This window comes from Channa argus, chromosome 1 (genome assembly GCF_033026475.1).
Source record: "Channa argus isolate prfri chromosome 1, Channa argus male v1.0, whole genome shotgun sequence".
NCBI classification, from domain to species: Eukaryota; Metazoa; Chordata; class Actinopteri; order Anabantiformes; family Channidae; genus Channa; species Channa argus.
In genome coordinates, this window is record NC_090197.1 from 32,258,374 (window position 1) to 32,282,217 (window position 23,844).

General features: G+C 37.9%; 1 protein-coding gene across 1 annotated transcript in view; it reads left to right on the forward strand.

Annotated features, from left to right (window-relative positions):
* The first annotated feature begins 20,415 nt into the window (after positions 1-20,415).
* Positions 20,416-23,844, forward strand: part of LOC137131543 (contactin-associated protein-like 4) — a 63,914-nt gene continuing 60,485 nt past the window's right edge. The window contains exon 1 of the mRNA XM_067512961.1: positions 20,416-20,701. Coding sequence (XP_067369062.1) covers positions 20,617-20,701 — 85 coding nt within the window. The 5' untranslated portion in view covers positions 20,416-20,616. The remainder of the gene's footprint in view (positions 20,702-23,844) is intronic.

Genomic DNA, 23,844 nt, shown 5'->3' on the forward strand with positions numbered 1-23,844 from the left:
TTGAGAAGTTGGATGGTACAATGCATGCAAGATGTACGACATTGCTCATGCCATATGTGTGGAGACTGACAGGAATGCCGAACATGCCATTCCTACACCTGTCTCCTTAGCTTACTACCAATATACTGTAATGACTACTGATAAACTGAATGTGTCATGGTCTCCAGCTTTACTTACATTTTCAGGCTTTTATTTTGACTTCCTGTCCTACCCTTTGAAGTTTGGGTTTGCAGTCGCAGATCTCTTGCTGTTTGCTGTAAACAGTCAGTGTGCAGGTTAATATACACTAAGCTTCATACTGTATCTTCTGATTTATTAAGTTTTCTGTTAATCTTGTAGCCTTGTTTAGATATTGTAGAACTTCCTAACATTGTAAATGTTATTGTTTGCCCTAACATAACCAGTAAGAATATGTCTGAATGGCCATAATGTTTGTTTTTACTTTGACTTTTTTGGATTAGTAGGATTGGATTAACTATATTTCTCATGAGGCTTAATAAAGTGGTTTGTTTCATATTTGTCAAATCTCGTGTTTCCATTGACAATTACATGTCATCTCTCCTCACCTCTGAGTATGGTGTTCCCAAGGATCAATACTTGGGCCAATGCTTTTCTCACACGACATGTTCCCACTGGGTGATGTTATACGCAGACATAATATTTCATTTCACTGTTATGCTGATGACACTCAGCTGTCTATCCCCTGTTCTCTACAACATTGTATGTCCGATATTAGAAACTGGATGTCCTTAAATTTTCTTCAGCTAAATTAAAATAAAACTGAAATTCTTACAAATGGACATCAAAACATTTCCAGCAACATACTACTACCTTTAGGGCGTTTATTAAAATTTGTTAAGCCAGTTGCTAGAAAAATTGGTGTTTTATTTGACTGCAACCTGAGTATTGATATCACATCACTAAACATTCACTCCATCTTTTTTTTCAAAAATCAGACCTATGTTTATTACCTAATGTTTTTATGATGCTGAGACTATTATTCATGCTTTTATCTCCTCATGTCTTGATTACTGTAACTAATGCCTACAGATTGTTAAAAACTCAGCAGCTAGGCTCCTGAATATAACTGGGAAGTTCAGCCACATTACTCTTTGTCTTGTGGCCCTTAAACTAGCTCCCTGTTCATTTTGGGATAAATTTTAAGATTTTATTGATTACTTATAAAGCTGTACATAGTTTTCCCCCCATCCTATATTTCTGATCTTTTAGCTCCATACGTGCTATTATAAAACATAACATCATCAGACAATGGATTGTTGTCTGTTCCAACTTCCTGGTTAAAAACCACAGGGATAGAACATTTTCCATCATGGCTCCAAAACTCTGGAATGATCTACCTGAGGAAATCAAGCTGTCAGAATCAAATTTCTCATCTTAAAACACTTTTTTATTGAATTTTCCTTCCCGATATGTGAGACTCTTGTTTTAGTATAAATAGTATATTCTCTCTATGTCATTTTATGAATTTTAACATTTTCTTTTTCTTTTCTTTGATTTTATTTTTAGCCTGATTTTTTTTTCATTTTTACTGTACTTTATTTTCAGTGCTAATAAATAAAGCTATTATTATTATTATTATTATTATTATTATTATTATTATTATTATTATTATTATTATTATTATTATTATTATTATTATTATTATTATTATTATTATTATTATTATTATATACAGTTCCTTGCTGGAATCAAATCCTGGTTGTTACAGTCTCTTGGAAAGCCTAGTGAGCCAGTCTGTCACAGAAACAGTTAACAGTTAATTGCCAGAAACAGTTAAATAAACGCTCTACAACCCCATTATCTAGGTGAAAATAGCAACAACAAGGAAGTACATTTTGGCTCTGCTGATGACATTTTGATGATGAATGTTCTGATTGAAGAAAAAACAAAAGTAGCGCATGATTTATTTCAAACAAAGAGCCAGCTGTCATCCCAAGTAGATGGCTGCTCTTCAAAGAATGGCAACACAGAAAGACAGGCATCAGCAAAGTGGAGAGAGATCCAGGCCAAGTGTCCGGCAACCAGGCTGACACTTGTGGGATCAGGATGTTTATGCTCTGAGATTTGAATGTGTGTCTGTGTGTCATAATCTTAATCCATACTCTCTGAAATGTAAACTCAACACTTGGATCACACCAACTAAAAAAAAAAAAAAAAAAAGTGAACCTTTTGCTGTCTATATATAATTGAATAGAATATGAAATATTGAATATAATGAGAAAACCAAGCCAGCACTGGGAAGCTCTCTGTGGGCAGTCTAGTTAGTTCAAGAATGCAGAGTGCACATTTATATGATGCAAATTCAGGAATTTAAATAGTGTATCATCCTGACCTGTATAGAGTAGATGTTTTTTATTTCCTAGTGATGTTATTTTGCAGCTGTCAGTACTGTGCTTTCTCCTCCCATGTCTTCCACAGCTGGCTATTTACATTTGTTCTTCTTTTTTTTTGCAGCAGCAGCAGTATTTGTTATGAATAGGTGTCCTGGAGCTTCACTGAATTTAAATTAGCTTCATGCTGCCAAGAAACAAACATTTCTTAATGTAATGTTGTAATTTATGCATCTACTCATTTTCATGGTTTGCAGGTGATTGGAATTTCTCCCACAGATCACAGGACAAGCAAATAAAGGGAAAGAACATGATGTTCAAAAAGGAATCCTTTACTTGTCCCTGGCACTGATGATTGGAGACATAAGCCTGTGTGAAAAGGACAAAGAATCCACATCCTAAACCAGCCAAAAACATGCAGCACAGATATGGAGCCAACCACCAGGCACCATCTGCACATTATGACTTCAACTATTTAACAAAACAGAAGCGTAACAGTCTACATTAAGAATGTCTTTTCTTTTTGCTCGACTTCATTTAACGTTTGGACAATATAAGACATTTTTGAGATAATTACTGATAATTACTGAGATGCAGTATATTTATCTGGCAACTTCTGCTGGCTGTAGTAAACTTGCATCAATCCATTAGCTGTAAGTGCCTATCCTGTTTAAGGCCATCCTGGTTAGTTGGGGACATGAACACGCAACTGTCACCATTGTCCTGTCTAGTAGTGAACTTATTATATTATACGAGGAGAAACCCATTGAGATGTACCACCTTTTTTTTAAGGGGGTCCCATTACATCACATTTGGAACCACAAAAGTTTGTTTGTGGACTTCCCCACAGGTGAACGAAGTAAAAGTGCAAGTACTTACAGTACTAGTACTAAACCGTTTGGCTTCTAGTATGAGTTGCTGGACAGTAAAATCCTCATCAATCTATTGCAGTTAAGCAAATCCAGCCAGAACAGAAATTCTTGACCGTTTTTTTGCCAGAACAAATATGGTGGTGACCGGTGTTTAATGAATGGAGCAGATTTAGCTGTAAGACACAAAAGAACAGGAAAAAAGACAAACAAAGTATAGATTTAGGGTGAGGTCCTGTAGAGCCTACATATGAAGGTATAATAACTTTAGAAAACAAAGCTTCAGGTAATGGTCTAATTACTAAATAAAACCCTCGTTGCCTATGACTAATGTGAGTATTGCTTTTATTTATATAAGACTTGGATTCGGCTTTACTTTTGTCCTCATCAATTATCTTAAAACAGCTCTGCTTCCACCTACCTGCAGAGGCTAACATAGTATAAATGAAGTAAGAGTACAGGCACACATTGATACTGGTATCACAATCAAGACATCAAGGAATCCCTATTTGCTGTTATTGAAAATAGCATGATTTTGAAAGCAAGCTGTGACTTTTTTACTAAACCTAGTGTATCCATCTTTCAACCAGTATGCCAACCTTTACGCCCACAGACGCCCCTTACCATCCGTCCAACAGGACTGTTTGTTAACTGAAGGGCCCTCATTTTTCTGTTAAAGTTGCACCCATATGTCTGAATTTATGCAGGTGTTTAATGGATTTTATGCAGATTAAAGTGCAGCTTTCACAGGGCTTCAAAGTTTTGTACTTAGTTTTTTTTTATAACAATTTTAACAGTGAGAAAATAGTTTAATGTGTCAAGCATGTGTCAGACATTGTTATCACCTCCAACAGTGAAAGCCACACATTGCTCCTCTTTAATAGTCCACACCTGCCCACTGATAAGGTCTGATACAACAGATTCAGCCCCACATCATCTCTCACTCTCACTGTGCAGTGCTGTTTATTCCACCGTGTTAACTCGTAGATAGTATCGCTGACACTCTCTTGACACCGTCCTGATACAAGCTGCTGCTTTCTAACCGGACGTAACGACATAGTAACCCTCTCAACACATTTTCTTATGCTTTTTTAAAAACTCCTGCTGCTTGATGTGTGTGGTTATGTTGAGTGTAACAGTGGGACAGATGGAAAAATAGAGAAAGCAGGACAGGGACAGAGAGGGACAACAAAACAGAGGGAGCATAGAGAGAACATGGTGGAAAGAAAAGTTGATTCTCAAATTTCACGTCCATGCTCCTCTGAAAACCTCTACTGTTAACAAATCATTAATTAATCTGCTCTCCGGTGATGAGACAACATTCAACACAATCAGCTCCTGTCAATAAAGACATTATTTTGTTTATTGATCTTCAAAACAATATTTTATTGTAAAAGTCATTTTTTAATTTTTAAATGGATCATTTAAAAGTTATGATACTCTCCAACTTACTGATGCTTTTGTTGTTATATTTAACTTTGCAAAGCAAACTGCTGATCATTGGAGGTGGGATTAAATACATTATTACATATTATTAACGATGGAAAAAAAATGTAAAAACAAACAAATGCAACTTGGCTCAAGAGATCAAGTAAAATGCAAATTCTTGCCTATAAAATTACTCAGAGCTCTTCAGGTTGACATTGAAAGTAAATGGCTTAAATGTACTTTACAAGACTACAAGCACATACACAAGATTTCAGTCTGCTCACCAAACTAACACAAACACTGTCTCACTCACACACACACACACACACACACACACACACACACACACACACACACACACACACACACACACACACACACACACTCACACACACACACACACACACACACACACACACACACACACACACACACACACACACATTTCCTCTCAGCCTGGCACACCTCTGTTACATTGACCAAATACCTCCCTACTACTTGTTTGCAGTCACTCTTTCCGGTGATGTCTTGTCAGCTATGTCATGTTTTGTCAGCTCCGTCTGATTCACTTGGTAACCCTGTGTTTTCCTCTTGTTCGCCTCATGTTTGCTCTGCTCCTTTTGTTTGATGTGTTGCTCAGGAATCAACTGTTACTTACTGGACTATCTTGATCCTGCAGTGCTTTACCTGATCTCCCGCTAAACTTACCTGCCTAGGCCCATTTTAAGTTACCTTGATATTACTTTTCTAATTCTTTCCTAAAATAAAACCTCTTGTTGCACACTTAACTGCTCTATGACAGAAGTGATGTCATGTTCTAAGAACAGAATCAATGGACTGTTTGGCAGTGTTGCTGAAGGAGAAACTGTAGAACAGGGTGAAAAAAGCCATTTAGAAATTAAGGCATAACATGAAGTAACCACCATCCTTACTAAACCTTTATTGACGCTCTGTTGCACCAAGTGGAGTGATCGATTAAATCTCTACAGAAGCAGTTTCTAAAGGATGAGTGCGCTTAATTCTGTCTCATGTCGTATATAGTTGCCACACTGCTGTTGAAACGTACTGAACCACCAGTTAATTAGAGAAGAAAGAGTGAGGTGTCCTGGTTAAAATTAATGTTGTTATCTTTACCCTTGTAGGTTCTGGCCAGGGAATGTGCAAATGCTAAACTATCACACCAGTGCAAACCTGAATCAGAGCTGAGATGAATCACAGAAAGCGTGTTTCTATTTAATATTAGCTTGTTTTTGTGGCTCAGTTTGACAAATCTTTCACTATAATAATTATACTGTAACTGACTTACACAAAACAAATACAAGACAAAACTAAAACATTTTCAAACCTGCCCTGAAGAGGATGCAGATGTGTTAAAGAGCCCCCCCTCGAAAAAGATGCTTTGTCACCTTTTATATTTATTCAACACACATCTATAGGCAAGTGCTTTGAATATAGATCTGAAGGATGATGAAAGTTCTGCAATATTCACTGGGGGAAACCCAGTTATTTATTCAGCAGCAAGGGATCAAAACTTGAAGTCAACTACATTCAGCTGCAGAGGAGGACATTCAATGGTTTGATGGAGGGAAGGAATCATAAGCCTTGTACTTTTGAAACTGCTTGGTAAAGTTGGGCAGATGTCTTGAAAACTGAAAAAGCAATTACTGTACATTACTGTACTTTTGTTTTGTTATGATGCGTGGCACTGTCTTTTATACAACTCTACAAGGTTTTGCATTTTATCAACTTTACAAATACTAAATAATACATTTTTGTGTAACAAGCTAATTTCTCCAGGAATTTGACAAAATGGCAAATTTGACCTAATTTGTGCAATGTCCCTGAATACCTCACAAGTATTGCGCACTGGTCTTGCTGATGAGATCTTGCTCTTGAGATTTTATTGTAAACTTTAAAAATACCCAAATGTTGCTTTTTGCCTCGTTAGACAGTTGCCTACAGCATGTGAGAGGATTTGAGAACAGTAGTTACATGAGCAACATGGCTGCTGGAGTGTCTGTGAACAAGATACTAAAACTTCTGCTGCTCCAAAGATGCCTTTCTGGTCATGACTTTGAAATCCCTGAAGGAGGACGAATGAAAAAAAAATTCTCTGCAGGGAAGAATAAAGTTCATCATTATGATTAAAGCCACTTTAAGGAACTTCTTTCCTTGAACTACTGAATGCGTGGCTTCTATTAAACCTCACCTCTGTAGCTCACATCCCTCCTGTCACTCATTTTGATGAGCCGTCTGCCTTGAAACAGCATCAGGCCTGGCTCTGAGGTGACAACCATCTGTAAAAGCACCAAAGGAGCTGAAGAAGACAGACAGGGAAGACAGACAGTGCAGATTTAATATAGGGAACATGATGGTAACAGTCTTTTAAACACTCCAGCCTGAATTTGTGATTGTACATTATGATTTACATGCATAACCAATTTACCACAGACCATGCAATTATACAAAAGCCATACTTTTTATTATCTTAATGGAAACTTGCATAAAATGCATAATTGACAGCATGTATACCTGCACTATTATAGAGCAGTGCAGACTGCTTTAAATACTTATTGGCCCAACTGTGCGTGGGAGTGTGTGTGTGTGTGTGGCTGGTTGACAAATTAGTCAAGTTCAAAATTGTCATTGAGGACACTGTGGTCAATCTTCACAACTTCAAAGAGCTTACTGAGGTTTATGAGGTTTTTAGGGCCGTGTTTAAGGTAAAGGTGGGGACGACGGAATAAATTATGTCAGAAGAATTTTTGTGCGTGAGCAAACCTCACAATCACTGAGCAAACAAAAGAAAATAAATCACAATGAGGCAGGCCAGCTCCTCTGCCTGTCTGACAAGAACCGAGAACTGTAATTTCTGTTTTTAAAATGTAATCAAAGCTTTGGGATCGGCTTTGATTGTGCAGAGCAGTGAAAAGGACACAGTTTCTGTTTTTGAAATCATAAACAGAATACCAAATGACAAACTAGAGCAGCTGCTCAGAAGAACATTTAATTTTTTTTTTTTTTCTGACTGTAAATCAGAGGAAATCCCAGAACCTTCCTTAAGATTCTTTGCTCTTCGATGAGATGATAATACGACTCTTAAAGGAAATTATTTTTTGAGGTTGTTGACACACAGCATTAGGTTGCTCCCTTTGCATGTGTTGAGATGTTATTTTACATTAGTGTTCATTTTCAACCTGCCACTGAACCTTGCTTATCAAGAGATTAACCCAACACATTTATTTCACTTCTTTTATGGAAAAATCTAACTATAATATACATACACAAACCTTTATTCTTCTTCTCATGGCTTCTACATGTATATTATTTGTCTTCACCAGCTGACTTCTGAAAGTAGCACCAAGGTTCTTGGGAAAGTTATTTTGGTGGATCAAATAATTGTCAAGTTATAAGTAGGACTAACATTTCATTTTTTTTTTTATTTAAAAGCAGAGCATTGTGTGACATCAAGTTTTTTAAGTCAGCTAAGCATCCATGGTCTAGTTCTATTGGATAGGTCGGTAACCTTTATTGGAACATATAGAACAGTATCATCTGCGCAATAATGAAAACTGACTTCATAATAATAAATAATTTGGCCAGAAACTACAATTACCTGTGACCTCTGACTAAAGAAAAATAATTAATTCATCCTTGACTCCAAGTGTAAGTTTGTGCCAAATTTGCGAAGCTTTCCTGAGATGCCACATTCACAAAAAAACAAAAAACAAAACAAACTAAACGCCTCCAGCCATGGCTGTCATCAGTGCAGAGGGATAAAAACAACCATAAAGTTTCAGTTAAATACATTTTACAGGGAACTGTGAAAATATGTGAAACCTTCGTTATGTTACAGAAAATACTAAGCAGGAGTGAAAACAGCCCTTGATTAGTAATTCATGAGATGAAACAACCTAAACATCAGTACGGCCCCTTAAAGCTCTGCATTTTTAGAGTGTATGAAACCTTCCAAAATGAAGGACAACAAGCGGGAAAAATCATTTTGAAAGACTTGGATGAGATCCAAGCCTCCCTTTTCCCATTTCCCCTTATCAGTGCTTGAAAGCAACAAACTGAAACTCAACAAATGACAAATTCACAAAGGGACAGGAATACATTAGACAGGCAGCTCGCTGTGAGGCCCAGACTGAATGCAGTCCTTTCATTTGCTGGGGCTTTGTCACCAGTCCCTGATTATCATTAAATGGACATGAAGGACCCAATTTCAGCTGTTTGCTGATGATTTAATACTTAAATGCCGACACTGTTTGGAACCAATTTTCAGTCATTTGTGTTTTTGTTTGCCCTAAATGTGTTAAGTACCTTTGGTTTTTGGTAGAAAAACTGGGAGAGGGAATTAGAGTAGGAAAGAAATTTAAGTACATGCCATCACATAACACACCAGCTGAATACCAGTCATTAAATTCCTCTGGGTGCATAAGTAATACATCAAACTGGCAGTGTTGATACTATTTTATAACGTAACATTTTGAACATCAGAGTTAAGATAAATATCAAAGTAACAGGTTAAGTATTACACAATTTCAGAGCTTCCTTTGGCAAATCCAGGACTGAAAACAGATTTTGCTATTTGACACCGTCAAGGAGATCACAACCTCCGCACTAAGCAATCCAGCAACTCAATCTGTCCAACACTTTATCGTAGAGGTTGCACACAACAGCACTGCAATAAAATGTGTCATTGCCTCACTTCAACCAAAATAAAGTTTGGATACTCACTTCTTTTCTCCAAACCTCTTTGCCCCCTCCCCTCCACACACAAAAGGAAAAGTTATCTGATTTATTGTCTTCTTTCTCGAAACAGAGAGAGAGAGACAGAGATAGAGGCAGGCAGCAAAAATTAATTTCAGCAGAAATGAAAAATTGCACATATGATGTCCTTCAGTGCGGGAGAGAGCAGCAACACAAAGAAAGACAATGCGTGACAACACTGCCATGTGTGAATGTATTTAAGCCACAGAACAAAAATACTGAGAGACACACTATTGTATAATTGATGTGTAAAAGAAGGTGAAGGTTTCGATTCATTCAAGTTTGAAAATGAATGATTTGTGGGAAAAAGCTTTGCCTGGATTACAAGGAAACAAACCATATGTGTGAAATAAAATGTGTAGCCAGTCGGTGAATTGATGTGTTTCTAAGTTTCAGACATTTGAATCTCAGCTGTACATTTTTATCCGACCTATCTCTCTCTTAGGTTGTATTGTCTAGCTTGTATACTGCACGTCACTGGAGTGGCTCCACTTGTGTCGTGATGAATCGTGTGTGCAGCCTGAGACTGTCTAAAAGTTTGTTCACAGTTTGAAAAAAAGAAGGTCTTTTCTTCTTTACATCTTCTAACAATAATTAACTTGTTAGTGAAATACTTCACTTTGCTGACAGTGTTTCAAATGGCCCACTGCATTATGTGATCCTCCTGAATTTGGAAAGAAGGGAAAGAAAGGGATTCAAATGAGAAGTGCTGATATAGCTATCCTGTTCTTGTCTCATGTGGTTTCAATCACAGACGTGCAACAACTTTTAATTTACCATCACAAAGAAAGATGATTCTTCTCTCCTCTTCCCTTGTTTTCATCTTGTCTTCCACAACAAGTGTGTCATGTCAGCCTTCAATAGCACATCACTTGGCTACATGGTCCTGGGCAAGTAATACCCCATTAACCCCGTGAACCGGCAGCCCGATGCACAAAGAGCTCCATTACCATCCTGTACAGCTCTAATCTTTGCATTTATTCCTCACCTCTAGACTCAAAACTGCCAACAGTGGGCTTATCAAACAGCCCTGTGATTCGATCTTCTGTTATAGAGATGGATCTGTTGGAAAAGACTGATTTAGAGAATGATGGGTTTGGAAGCCATGCTTCAAGAATCTGTGAATCCTTTAGAGAATCAAAAACTATTAGAAGCAAATATCATTTGTTTTTCTGCTGACACACCTGGGTTTGATCATAAAAACTCAGGCACATGAATTACATTATTTCTGTTTGTCTTCTCATATATTGATTGGCTGAGCTGAACACCCAGTCAGAGTGGTCTCTCTCACCAAGATGTTTGAAACCCGCTCTCACTGCTCACCGATGACTCATTGTTGGCTTGTCACAGTTGTTAGAGCTGGAACAATGAGGTGTTTAGTTAATCAGTTCTATCAGCAAAAATTAAACATATCATTTGAATCCAGCTTCTTAAAAGTGAGGATGTGTAAATTGAATATCTTAGGGTTGACGTGTTGTACAAAACAAGCACACCCCCTTGGAATTTGAGAAGTTGAGATGGCTTTTATTTTAGCAGTTTAGCAGTTAACGGGAAATAAGAAAGAGAATAATTAACAGGTTTTTTATTATTGTACGAAATGTTTTAACTGTTAACTCTCTCAATAAGGAAGAATGAAAATTAGAAAAAGAAAACATGGAAATGTTAATGTTTATATCCATATGTATGATGAGTTCACTATATTAAATCCCATATTTACTGAGCTCCACAGCACACAGTGACTAGTCAAAAATGTGTCAATAAAGTGAATATTTATAAAAATACTGTAAAATACCCTAATGTATCAGGAAATTACAGCAAAACCTCAGAAGCTGAAAAGATAAATTGCAAAAAGGAAGCTCTGTTGTGTTTTAACTCCATGATAGAACAACATCGGTTTTCTCGGGTTGATGCTTTCCCTGGCTTTTCTAGTTTCTTGAAAGGAATAAGGTGTGATGGACAAGAAGGATGTGTGTGTGTGTGTGTTTGTGTGTGTGTGTGTGTGTGTGTGCGTGCGTGTGTGTTGGAAGTCATCATCAACAACAAAGGGCAGACAGAGAGAGAAACATTAGTCTGGATACAGATGATGAGAAGGCTGGAGAGCAGAGGTTATCTCTGTCTCTGTTATAAATTCCCATGTTCCTGATCACAGTGTCCTCAACTCGGGCAGCAGACATATGTGCTGCAGGAAGAAATTTGAACAGCAACTGCAAAGGGATGTTTATCGCCATTATGAAGGTAGTCCAGCACAACAGAATGAAATGAACTGGCATATACTGATGAGAATGATTAGACACAGAAGAAAGCCTCAGCATAGTTCTGAAACAAACTGATTTACTGACTGAACGTAAAGGTGAGGAAATTGGTTTGAAAATATATGTTAACCCACTGCAGCTGCTTAGGATGTAAATACTGCTGTGCAAGAAATGATGTGCAAGCTTTAAACCAATGAGCACCTGAAGCCATTCTGGGTTTAAATCATCCATGGATTACTGAACAGACTTGCTGGGCACAGGCAATTCAGGTATCCTCCGATTCAGGTTTCTTGTTTTAAAGTTAAGACAAACAAGATGACCATGAACCGACAAAGATTACCAATAAAACATGTGAAAGCCACAAACAAAAAAAGATCAGAAACGGTTAAAAATAAATCACCAAAAAGAAACAAAATGACCACAAATAGTTGTACAACACATATACATGACGTATGTGTCATGTTGAGGAAATTGAGGAAATTGACATAGAATTTGCAACACAGTCAAAAATATCACAAAGAAACAAAAACAACCACAAAAAGGATGAAAAACGTGAACACAAAGTTCCTAGAAATGACATGACGGCCTCATTTCTGATAACTCTGTGTCTTTTTTAGTCTGGCTGTCCTATATAGAAGCTGTCTTAAGTGTCCTGTGTCTCATAATTTGTACATAGTTTCACTGGATAGCATAATTTAAAAATCCTTTAGGATACAAAATAAATCTGTCACTGTGCAATAAGCCTAATCACATCAGAAACACTTTGATTACATTTTGCTTCTCTAGATTTCAATTTGTGCAAAAAACATCAGAAAAAAATACAAAAAGCAAAAGTCTTACATGTTTAGCAAAGCAAAATCCTCTGAACCTCGTCACCATTATCTCAGCGGCATGTCTGACTTTCAGACCATCATCTCAATGCAGACAGACGGGTTAAATCAAAAGTAAATCAAGATGAATCAAAATCAATTTCTTCCAGCTGAGCTGCTCTTGTCAGTCACTGCCGAAGGGTCAGCGATGCTCTGAGATCGTTAAGGCTCTGAGGCATCCCAGGGCAAAGACCTGCACCTAATATCACGCTTCACAACCCCATCAATACCCCACAGCACAGCAAAGGAAAAAAAAAACAGCTCAGACTAAACACTCCCAGAACACCATAGGACACACATTCATTCACCTGGCTGCTCACCGAGGTCAAAGCCACTGGGAAGAAATCAGCTTTTGTGCATCTGGGAAACGTAAGAGCAGTCAGTCAGACATCCAGTCAGTGTGAGAGCCATTTAGTCACTAAAGAAGAGTGTGCATCAGTTTGTCTCAGGGTAAAAGCTTTTAGAATGCACACCTCGGTTAGTTCAATGTCACAAGCTGTCACGATCCAGCTCTTGTTTACACACTTAATCAATGTTAATGAGCTGGTTGTGGTTCTGGTTTTACTGACATTTACATTGGATGGTGCATGGACCAACTTTAAAGTGCTCAGTCCCAATGTAATGCAGCAAATAGTAGGACTAGGGATGTAAAGAGAACAGAAAGTCATAAGAAAAAAAATAATAACATAATAATATAATCAAATATACACCTGGTTTGGCATCTCTTGGAAATGTCCTCCCTGTTCTGATCAGCATCAACATTAAAATATCAATGTTGTGGTGGACGGGTCAGCATGGTAAGAATTTCAAGCTGCTCATTTGCTGACTTTTGTCCACGTCCTTCTCTTAAAAGCCTTTTTTATTCCCTCGCGTTTATCGTAAACTATGTTTGGTTTGCAATGACACTAGCGGTTGCAGACCTCCTTAAGAGGGCCCCGACTCTCACTCCGTTGTACCTTATGCGTGATTCAGTGTAAACAAAAAGGTCCAATGAAACAACGAAAACCAGCTGCTGAAAATACAGAGGAGTTACTGGAACCTTCTGGGAGCAAAAAATGAGAAAGAGAAAAAGAGAGAAAGCAACATAGTGGTAAGTGGAGCGGTGGAGATAATAACGATTAAAGATAATAAACTAGATAGTATTAACTAATTGCTGCTAATTTAGCTGTAATTGCGATCAAGAGAAAGTTGAATGGAACTTCCACTGGTATCACATTGCTTCTTTTATTTACTTTGACATTTAACCATCTTAACTCAGTTGCCACAGCAGCCTAATGTTTCCAGCTTTTCTGGAGTTGGAGTCGGGACACCGGCAAATTGTACACAAGCCAGATAATACAAGTGTACTATTAATCACTACGGTGTATTACCCTAAGTGTTTGTATTGTGCAGTTTGGTGTGTTATGTATTTAATTGTATTTGCCATATCTTAGGCATATCGTTTTATGATGCATTTATTTACATTTGCACCCTAAAGTTAAGCAATAGAAAGCAATTAACAATTAGTGGAGTTGCGCTTTATACGCGAAAGCCTGGTCACCAACTGTAACCAAGAAAAGAAAAAAGAAAGGACGAAAAACTCAAGCCACATGAGAAATCAATAAATCTGTGATATTTTTACAGCCAGGCTATTTACCGCTTGAGAGTCACAGAGATACAGTGAGAGCAGCTTCTCCACTGGCAGCAGCTGAAAAAGACCTGAGTGCAGCTGCAGCAGAAGCCGCTTCCATCTCCAGGGAACTTTTTGTTGGCATGAAATTCATCTTCTGCTACTACGGTTTCAATTGTGTCTTGATCGAACCACAACAGCGCTGCTGTCTGTTTCTGTAACCTGTAAACCCGTAAATGCTGTCATGCTACTGCTCTTCACCCCAGTCATTCCCCAGAGGAAACTAAACTGTAATACCTCGTCATATACTTTACTTCTGTACTTATACTACACTTTACCTCTGGCTTTCATTAATGTGAGATCCAAAGTAGTTGTTTGAGGGCACAAAAAATACCATTTCTTGTTTGTTTTTTTTTCATTTCTTCAGGTCAATAAAAGTGACAAAAATGAGTCAATAATGAAAACACGGCCACTTCTGTGAAACCTGCACTTAAATTTGATGCCTGTGTGCAAGACCTCAGTTGTTTGTCACACTGTTTAGAGTGAAAGCTGTGCGATTGATTGGAAAAATGTCTTGCTTCTAAAATGCAGGAGGATATACTTTTGTAGGAGGGGGAATACTTTAGGCAGCTCAATAAGGCATGCCTGCAGAGACCCTTGTAAACAAGTCAGTCTGAATGTGATAGGGTAATCCTTCAGTCATATTAAAGGTGACAGGGGACAGGGCATTAGCATCTTGTTTAGTCTTTTTAGCATTTTATGAGGTCGACAAAGACATCTTGAACAGTCAGTGTAAATGGGCTAGTTTTGCTTTTAATGAATGCTGCTTTCTCTTTCTCCTGTACTGGTTCTCGTATTTTGGACTTCGGTTTAGTTCAGTCTGCTAAGTTGGGTCGTTATAAGAGTGGAGCACAAGGGACCGAAAACCTTTAGCTCACCGTACTTTTTCACCAATACCAATACAATGATGATATTTTTTGTACTACAAGGGCACAAGGGCAATATGAGATATGAATAAAACTTGTGAACCTAAATACTTGAAAAATACTTGAAAGAAATGGTAAATTGATATTGAAATAGATCAGTAATTAAATTAAATAAAAATAGATGAATAGATAATTAGACTTCAAATTACTACAAAATTAATTACATTTATCAAATGGAAAGAACAACATAGTGCTCAAGAACCTGCATTAAACCAATGGCACACCATAACACAACATCATCATCACTAACAAGATGGAGAATGATAAATTATTTCATTTTTATTGAATAAAAAGAGAATTGGGACAGATTGCTGGTATCTGGCAACAGTTTATTGTAGACGGAGCACGTGGTATTACTTTTGGCCATGGGTGAAAAATAGTAGTGAGCAGTGAATGAAGATTGAGGAAGTGCTTAACTGCCAGTTCAGCCAATCACCTGCTCTGCCTCAGACAGCTCTCTCGCCTTGTTATTGTTAATGTGATTATTGAGCACAAATTAGTCCAATTAGTGTTCACAGCATTCATACCTGCCGATTTCCTCACATTCTTCCTGCCAATCTAATTTTGTGTTTCCAAATTTGCTGATTACTTGTTCCCTTTTGGTAACTTGTCTACCTGGTCCTCCTTGGATTCTGCTCTTATCTGTTTACCCTTTTGGTTACTGGACTTGCTGACCTCAGTACAGACTCCCATCTTACCCGGATCACTTTTCTGTTTTTGTTCTCCCCCTTTCAGCCTGCTTATCTTTGTGCCCTGTATTGGGGACTTGTGTCTTCCCGCCTGCTATTATTTAAAAAAATGCGTGACACATTTCTTTTCCTCTTTAAAATGCCCAGAAGCTTAGCCCTTCCAGATAAATTATTTTTCTAAATATCCATTTTGTTTTCTTGTAATGATATTTGCTCCATTCTCAGCATAAACACACAAAGTGTCCTTTGCATAACCCAGAGATGCAGGTGTGTGTTTTGGTCACCGGTTTTCATTATTTTAGGTTCTTTTATACAGTTTATTGTCGAGACGCAAGGAGTGACTCGGGGTTGTCATGAATTCAGAAAGTGCAGTTTTTTTGTTGTACTTAGGATTAAGAAAAAATTTATTATTGATGGATTGTTCCAAAATTAGCATAGAATCTGCACTAATTGAAACCTTTTAATATTATATTAGCTTTACTGTGACCTTTGCTGCAGCTCAGCTCAACATGCAGCATATTTAAACTCAGGACATTTTCTTTTTAATGCTCCTTGGAGATTGTAGTTTATTCTTTTCCTTACTGTTTATAAGTACACAATCCTGCACCACACTGGTTATCAAACATCTTCTAAAACAATAGCTCCAATTTTGGACTCAGCTAAGAGACTTTATGTTTATTACCTCTTACTTAAAATTGTCAAAGACATAACATAATCACAACCACAGTTTCTCACTCAGTGGTGACCTGTGCTTTGTGAGCTCTTCACGTGGTGTTTGACCCGTTAAATAGTCCACTGCTGCATTGGTTGTCACTGCTCACAGTTCCATACACTACATGATATGAATGATAAAACCTCATCATGCAGTTTTCTCACCCTCTCTCACTGACTATTACGCTAATCTTCATTGCTATACACCTTAAAGTCCTGCCCACATTCAGCCCTGATGGATGAGGGTTCTGGAGCATGCTGACCCTTTCACACTGACCACAGCTAAAAAACTGAAATTGCTTCTCCAAATACATGTACATTTATGCCAAATAAGTTGTCCATATGTATTTAGTGTAAAGCACCCAAACTCATCTCTATGAGTTGTTTCTGTTATGTTTCTGCCGGCCAAAAACCCTACGCAGCCTGCAGGAGGTTTGTGAATATAAAGTAGAGGGGGAGGGCATCAGTCATTGGCCGCCTCCATTTGGTATGCAAAATAAAAATGAGTTACACAAAATGAGGAGTAGAAGGCTGCAGAGGGGCTTAAATACAGCTGCAGAGCAAAGTGACAAAGCCTAAACAAAGCAAAACAGTTACAGTTACCAAAAAAACAGCCTTACAAATAAGACAAATTCTTTCATTTTCTGTGAGCAATTTGTACAAAGTGAAACCAAAGCAGTGTGTAACAGATTCTGACTCTCACGTCTGACAAAAATGACTTTTATACCAGTCCCTCCAGGATATTGCAGTAACCTTTATTATTATTACTTTTTTGCAATTGCAGCCCATAATCAATATGCACTGACTTTTACAAATATTGAACTCATTTGTAATCCTGAATAAAATGGTGGATTGAAAATATTTCCAAGTGATACGAACACTAGCACGTTAAAGCAATAGTACAGCAAAAAAAGCCCATTCTTGGTGTAGCAGGATGGCAATTGTCCACTAAAAATTACATTTCTATACAATGAAACTGCAAACGTTCTTGTGAGGAAAGGAAATTAAAGCCACAAATATGCCAAAATTACAACTAGAAACACTGAAATTATTTTAATTAAGTACAGTTTTGAGGTTCTTGTACTTTACTGGAGTGTCTCCATTTTGGTCTGCTTTTATTTTTACTTTTATTCTAAATTAATGTTGTAGTTTTTGTTACTAATTTTGAGGAAACCCACGCAAGCAAGAGAAGACCATACAAATTCCACAGAGAAAGTCTACAGCTAGGGATGGAAGGCAGCAGCTCTAACCACTCCACCACCGTGCTGCCCCATTGCCCCTATTCTTAAGATATTTTGATAATTGGTTATAAATACTTTTTAAAAATACTTTAACAATAGAACAAATTATTGAAATTGGTCTATGATTCTGCTACATAATTCAATAATTGTCTAAACGTGTCACCACAAACATGAAAAGAAACATTATTGCATTTGCAGTTTAGGTGCATGAGAAGTTGACTTTTATGAGTCAGGGTTGAGCAAGGGGTTACTATATATGATATTAGACATGATTTTGAACTGGCTCTACTTTCGGTCCCACATCAGTATTTAGACAGTTACTTGGCGGATGACACACTGAAGTGTTTACAAATGCTGAATAAATGTTGCCCATGCAAATATTTCCAGTCAGCTTTGGGTTTGATCTACAGTAACAGTCCTCCTGAGTTTACTGAGTAAAACTTTTTTTTTTTTTTTTTTTTGCAGATGTTAATAAACCATCCAGCTGCAGGCACAAAATCTGAAAATAGAGACACAATTAGTGTACTGTATGTATAAAATCTAATTTTATTCATTTTGTCTGGTTTGTCCTCACGTCCAGACACACTCACCGACACACACACACACACACACACACACACGCACGCACACACACACACAGAAATACAATTTTCCTCTCTGCTTTTCTTGTACTCTCGAGTGATTGAAACAAAACCTCCGGTTCTGGTACAAAACAGGCAGCATTCATCTGCATTTATCCTACTGCACACACACATCTGCATCACTCATATGTCGCCTGTCTCTCTGCTCATGTAAAGCCTTTCTAACATCTCTGTGTCAGTCGATAAAACAAGCAGTGACATGATCCAGGAGTAGAGATATTAGCTGTGATAATACTAATAAAAAAATCCCTCTTCCTTTACTCAACAAATATTTACACAGCATCCACACAAGGGTGTGAAAACCCAGTTTCTCTCACCATCTTTTTTTATAATCACAAAAGCAGGATGTGGTGATAAAAAAGGATTTTTCTGAAAGTTTCTTTCTCTAAAAAGTGCTGCTATGCAACTATACTTTTTGTGCATAAATGTTCTAAATCATATTGAATCTTGTGTATAGTTTGATACATATGCCAAAGCATATGTCATATATCAACAAGTCAAACTTACTGACCATGCGCATGATTTGTCCCTACCGTCACACACATTTATGCCTGCAGGTCTCCGTTGAAATAGTGCCCCTTCCATGCCAAGCACCAAAATGGCACCTGCTGTCTGTTAAAAGTGCATCAGAATGGTCGGATTTTATACGGATATACAGCATCCTGTAGAAATGTCCTAAGCTTTGTGTTTGTATAATCAACCACCAAGATTGCTCTCCTCTATGAGAGTCTGCAAGCAACGTGTTGTGTTCAATAAACCTGTTAGGTGTTGCCCAAATGTAATTTGACAAAATGTCAAGACAAATGTCTTGATTAATAAAATGACATTGTAAACCCTATAATATAGACACCAGTCTTGTGGTGAAAGAAAATGAAAAGTTGATAAAAGACTTTAAGCAGAAATGTGTTACTTTGCAATAATAAAGGCTTTTAAAAATCCTATTCGCTCAACAAAGCCCTCTAAATCAAAATTGATACAAAAGGTAGTGGGACAGACAAAGATTCAGCTTTCTTTGAGTTCTCTCACACTGCCAAGAAGAAGATTTCGCCCCTGAATTTTGATTTGTAACCTCCAGTGGATGGAGGATGATTCTCACTAAACATCAGAACTTTTTTTCACACATTGAAATGTTCATGGTCTTCCCCACGATTGCATGTGCACCTCCAAACTCAATTACAATAACAAATTTTTAAATATGACTATGTTACATTTAGGGTTCAAACTCAAAAGACCATTTGCTTTTGTCTCGTCTGTTCAGGGGTCGCCACAGCAGAATGTGTTCTGCACGTTGATTTGGCATGAGTTTTTATGCCGGATGCACTTCCTGCTGGGTTGCCCTTGATGGGTGGGGACATGCCTTGTAGGGTGGGGTTTGATCCCGTGGCCTTCTGCAGCCCAAACTGATGCTCTACCCATTGAGCCACCAGGGCCCCTTTTGGTTCAAACTAGTTCCTAAAAGAAAGTGAAAATCGAACTTTCTCAAAAACCAGATGAGTCCATTCCAAGAAATTAAGATGAATTTGAGTAAAAACTCTTGATGTATAGTTTCCACTTAGAATAAGGTTAAGAAATTTTTAGTCATGGGGATAATCGAATCAGTTGTAATTGTTCTTAAAAATATCTCTGCTGCTGAATGTTTTCGAATGGAACCTACAGTACACAGTAATTAAGTCTTGAGTAGTCACTTTAATTCCTGTATCTCTGTGGGCTACTTTCAGCTGATTAGCAGCAGCTGAGGCAGTGTGCTGGGGATCCCTTCCATGACCACTGGACCTGAACTGCTGCATTACATGACCACAAACAAACTGTGAGCAGCAGCCTGGAGCCTAATGGGACCTGAGATGACAGCAGAATAGTAACGCCTGCAGTAGGTGTTCTGTTTAGAGAGTTTTAGCAGAGCAGAGCCTTTCACTGGAGAAATGGCAGCTCACTCTCTCCCTCTCTTTCTGTCTTTGTCTCTCTCCCTCTCACTCTTCTTAGCCCCTCACTCTGCAGAGCGCAGCCCAACAGAAAGCAGCCTCTTGCCTCTGCTGTCAGCGCCGTGGTGCCAGGCGGATGTTGCTGAGCGCTACGGACCCACAAGTGCAAAATTCATCAGGGATCTGGAAAGTGTGAGAGTGTGGAGGAGGAGGTGGAGCGGAGGACTGTCTCCTTCCTTCACCCAGTGGGCTTTTCTGCAACATCCTTCCACTTCATCATGGATCTCTGGAGTAAAAAAGTCGAGGGAATTATTACACAGGTCTTCCTGATGCTCTTCACCTCGTACGGGGTAACAAGAGGAGGTGAGAACTTTCCCATTTACAATGTGGTTGATAGAAAATCTGATGTAAAGCTGCTGCTGCTCAATTCACATTAATTTCATATTAGAATAATTATCACTTTTTATTTTATTAAAGTAATATTTTATTTATCATAATGTGAATGATCAAATTCCAATGTACCTTCTGGAATCTGAATTAGATTTCTCATGCACAGTCAAACATTTTCATTTCACACACAAATTCCTGTGCACCGCTAGTGTGGGGAAAGAAACACTTTATTTCCTGTTTCAGCTAATTGAAATGTTGCCTTTGAGCAAGGCAGTATTACCCCACCCACTCCAGTGTAGCAGCACAGGCTGCTGCCATCTGTGGGTGCAGTTTGAAGTGAGACTTGACTAAGGGGCATGAATAAAAAGCACATGAACATTATTAGAAGCTAATTTAGTCAGTGATGCTTTATTTCTTTCTAGAGGTTTTGATCATGTTAGTGCCACACGCGTGCACAGATTTTTTTCTTAGAGAACTAATAGGAAGTTAGAGGTAGCTGTATTTAAAAGCAGCTCTGATAAAAAGATATTCATTATTAAATGCTAACTTCCTGTTTTTTTCACTCAACCTTATTTTTCTTCAAAATTATTTTTTTTTGGTGTGATGTTTCACCAGCATTTGAAGATGTCGTCATTTGTTTTTTATTCAGTTATCTTTCTCTCCCTTTCAGCTTTAAATCAGTTGAGATTTTGTCAAATTTATCTGCATGTTACACATTCTAAAAGATCAGTGGTGGACAGATCATTCAACTCAATGATCTGTTGTAATTGCCAAACACTGGCACACCAGAGAAGGTACTCCTAACACAGCATATCACGAGGATAAATGTTTGTCTAGAACGAGGCTGATGTTACATTAAATGATATTCTGAGTCCACACATCTGGGAAAATAAGATTTAATAAACATTTGAGAAAATAAAATGCTTCTAGGAATTCAGCATAGGCAGAGTGTGGACCACGGTTAAATGATAAATATTACTATGTTGGGTTTATATTCCTCCTGACAGACAACAGCTGCTTGAGAGAGAGATGCACTGACATTATGGGCTGTGAAAGAAGAAAATATAGCAGATAAAGATACCCCAAAGGAAATGAATTGAACTTGGCGGAGTGCCCGTCAGAAACTATAACCCAAAGAAAATGCTGCCGTTTCTCTCAGATCAATAAGTACTACTTGAATCCTTCTTTGTCTGTCTTATAGAGCAAATATACAGTACATCATCCACTTAATAATCTCTGATGACCAGAACTCTCCACGTTTTTTTTTCTTTTTTACATTGTGTTAGTGCTGAGCCACGGCCACTGGCAAGGTCTGGCTCGCGCTATTTGTCAGAGTAAACAAAGGAGGTAAAACTGTCGTGGGAGGGCAGATGTTTCTGTTTCTGCAGCCGGTCACAATGACCGAGCTCTGCTCGAAAGCAGCTGTGTATGTACTTGTGTAGGTGAAGCAGTGGGTGGAGCAGGTGGGCAGAGCATTCGGTGACAGGATGTTTGAGCATAGCTGTCTGTGTAAAAAGGCCTGTTTCTCCATGAAGAAAGAAAGAAAAATTCGTAAAAAAATGAAACTTGCAATGGATTAGCATCAAAATACAGTATATTTAGCAATCAGACAAACCCATAACCGTGGAGCCTCACATTAGACAGTAAATGATGAATAATGTTGCATGGCAAAGCAAACATGAGTGTGTTCAAAAGTTTTTTATGTAGCGTCTTGGATGAAGTGTCACCTTGTTCACTATCATGATCAGTAGACCCATAACACATAACAAATAATCTTGTGCATACCTGTGTGAAGTACGTGTTTTTATAATTTGTGCCATGTTAAAAGGGTTAAATGTTGCTTGGTCTGACCTCAATCACAAGTCTGGGTCATGGATAATCTGTTGGTGGTCAACGGACATTGTGTATTTATGACTTTCCTGCAGGACTTCATGTCATTCTACAGACACAGATATATACATTTGCCATTTTATGAATATAATCTTTAGTCCTTTTATAACTTCAACCCATAGTTTAATTTTCAAATTATAATATAATTTGCCATTTGTAGTATATTTGTCCCTCTACACAGTATACACCTATAGAACAAATTTTTGATGTGCATCTCATTCAACTCGTGTTTGCAATTTCTGTGTAATTTCCTCTGGATACACTTAAGCACCAGCTCAATCAGCATCAGTGACTGGCTTTAGGTGGTTCTGTGAGTGAAAGGAGCCTCAGTAGAAGGTTGGCAGTGGGATTTGTCAAAGATAACCAAACTGAGTAAAGAAACGATCTGCTGCAAAGAGAGGATGTGGTTGTAGAGAGATGAGCAGGAGTGAAGCAGGTGGAGGGAGGAGATGGTGCTGATATGGCTGATATCTTTCAAGAGGGCAAATTCAAATTCAAACTGTAAAACCATCAACAGAATGATTTAGCTGCTTGAGCTAAAAAAAACAGGTCTCATGCCCTCTTTGTCTGATGCTGTATGAGCAGTCAGGTGTTTTACTTATTAATATGTTTAATTAAAAAGCTCATGTGTTCAGATTCAGGCTGATGTTGGACAGGAATGGAATTGAGGCCATGAACTGCATGCACTAATAAGAAGTTTAAAATGCAAGTTTTCCACCATGAAAAACTCAATTGCACATGCATTTCAAACTGTGGGGTGATGTAATTTATGTGGAATTGCAGTGATCATACGGACTTTCTCCGTGGGGAAAATCTTTTGTGTTAGCTTAAACTTCGGGGGATCTTTGAATGTGCACATGTGAACTTTTACTATTTAGGTCAACTGCACTAACCTTTAAGGCAAGAAGAATTCAAAGAGTTGAATATAGAAAAACCTATTGGAGCTTCATCCAGGAGCAACTTAAGTAGTCAGTCAGTCACTTGTTAAAGATGGGATTCTGTGAACATAATGATTTATATTCTATACACATAATAATGAACACATTACACAACAAGTTGGTTGGAGTCTGATTTGTGTCATTAAATTGTTTTATTTTTAAACAATAAAATGCTTGAAAGTTTCAATATTCTCCCTGTTCTTGTGTAGGTTTCCTCCCGCAGTCCAGAGACATGTGTATTAGGTTACTTGGTGACTCTAAATTAGACCTAAACAGGATAAAGGGTTA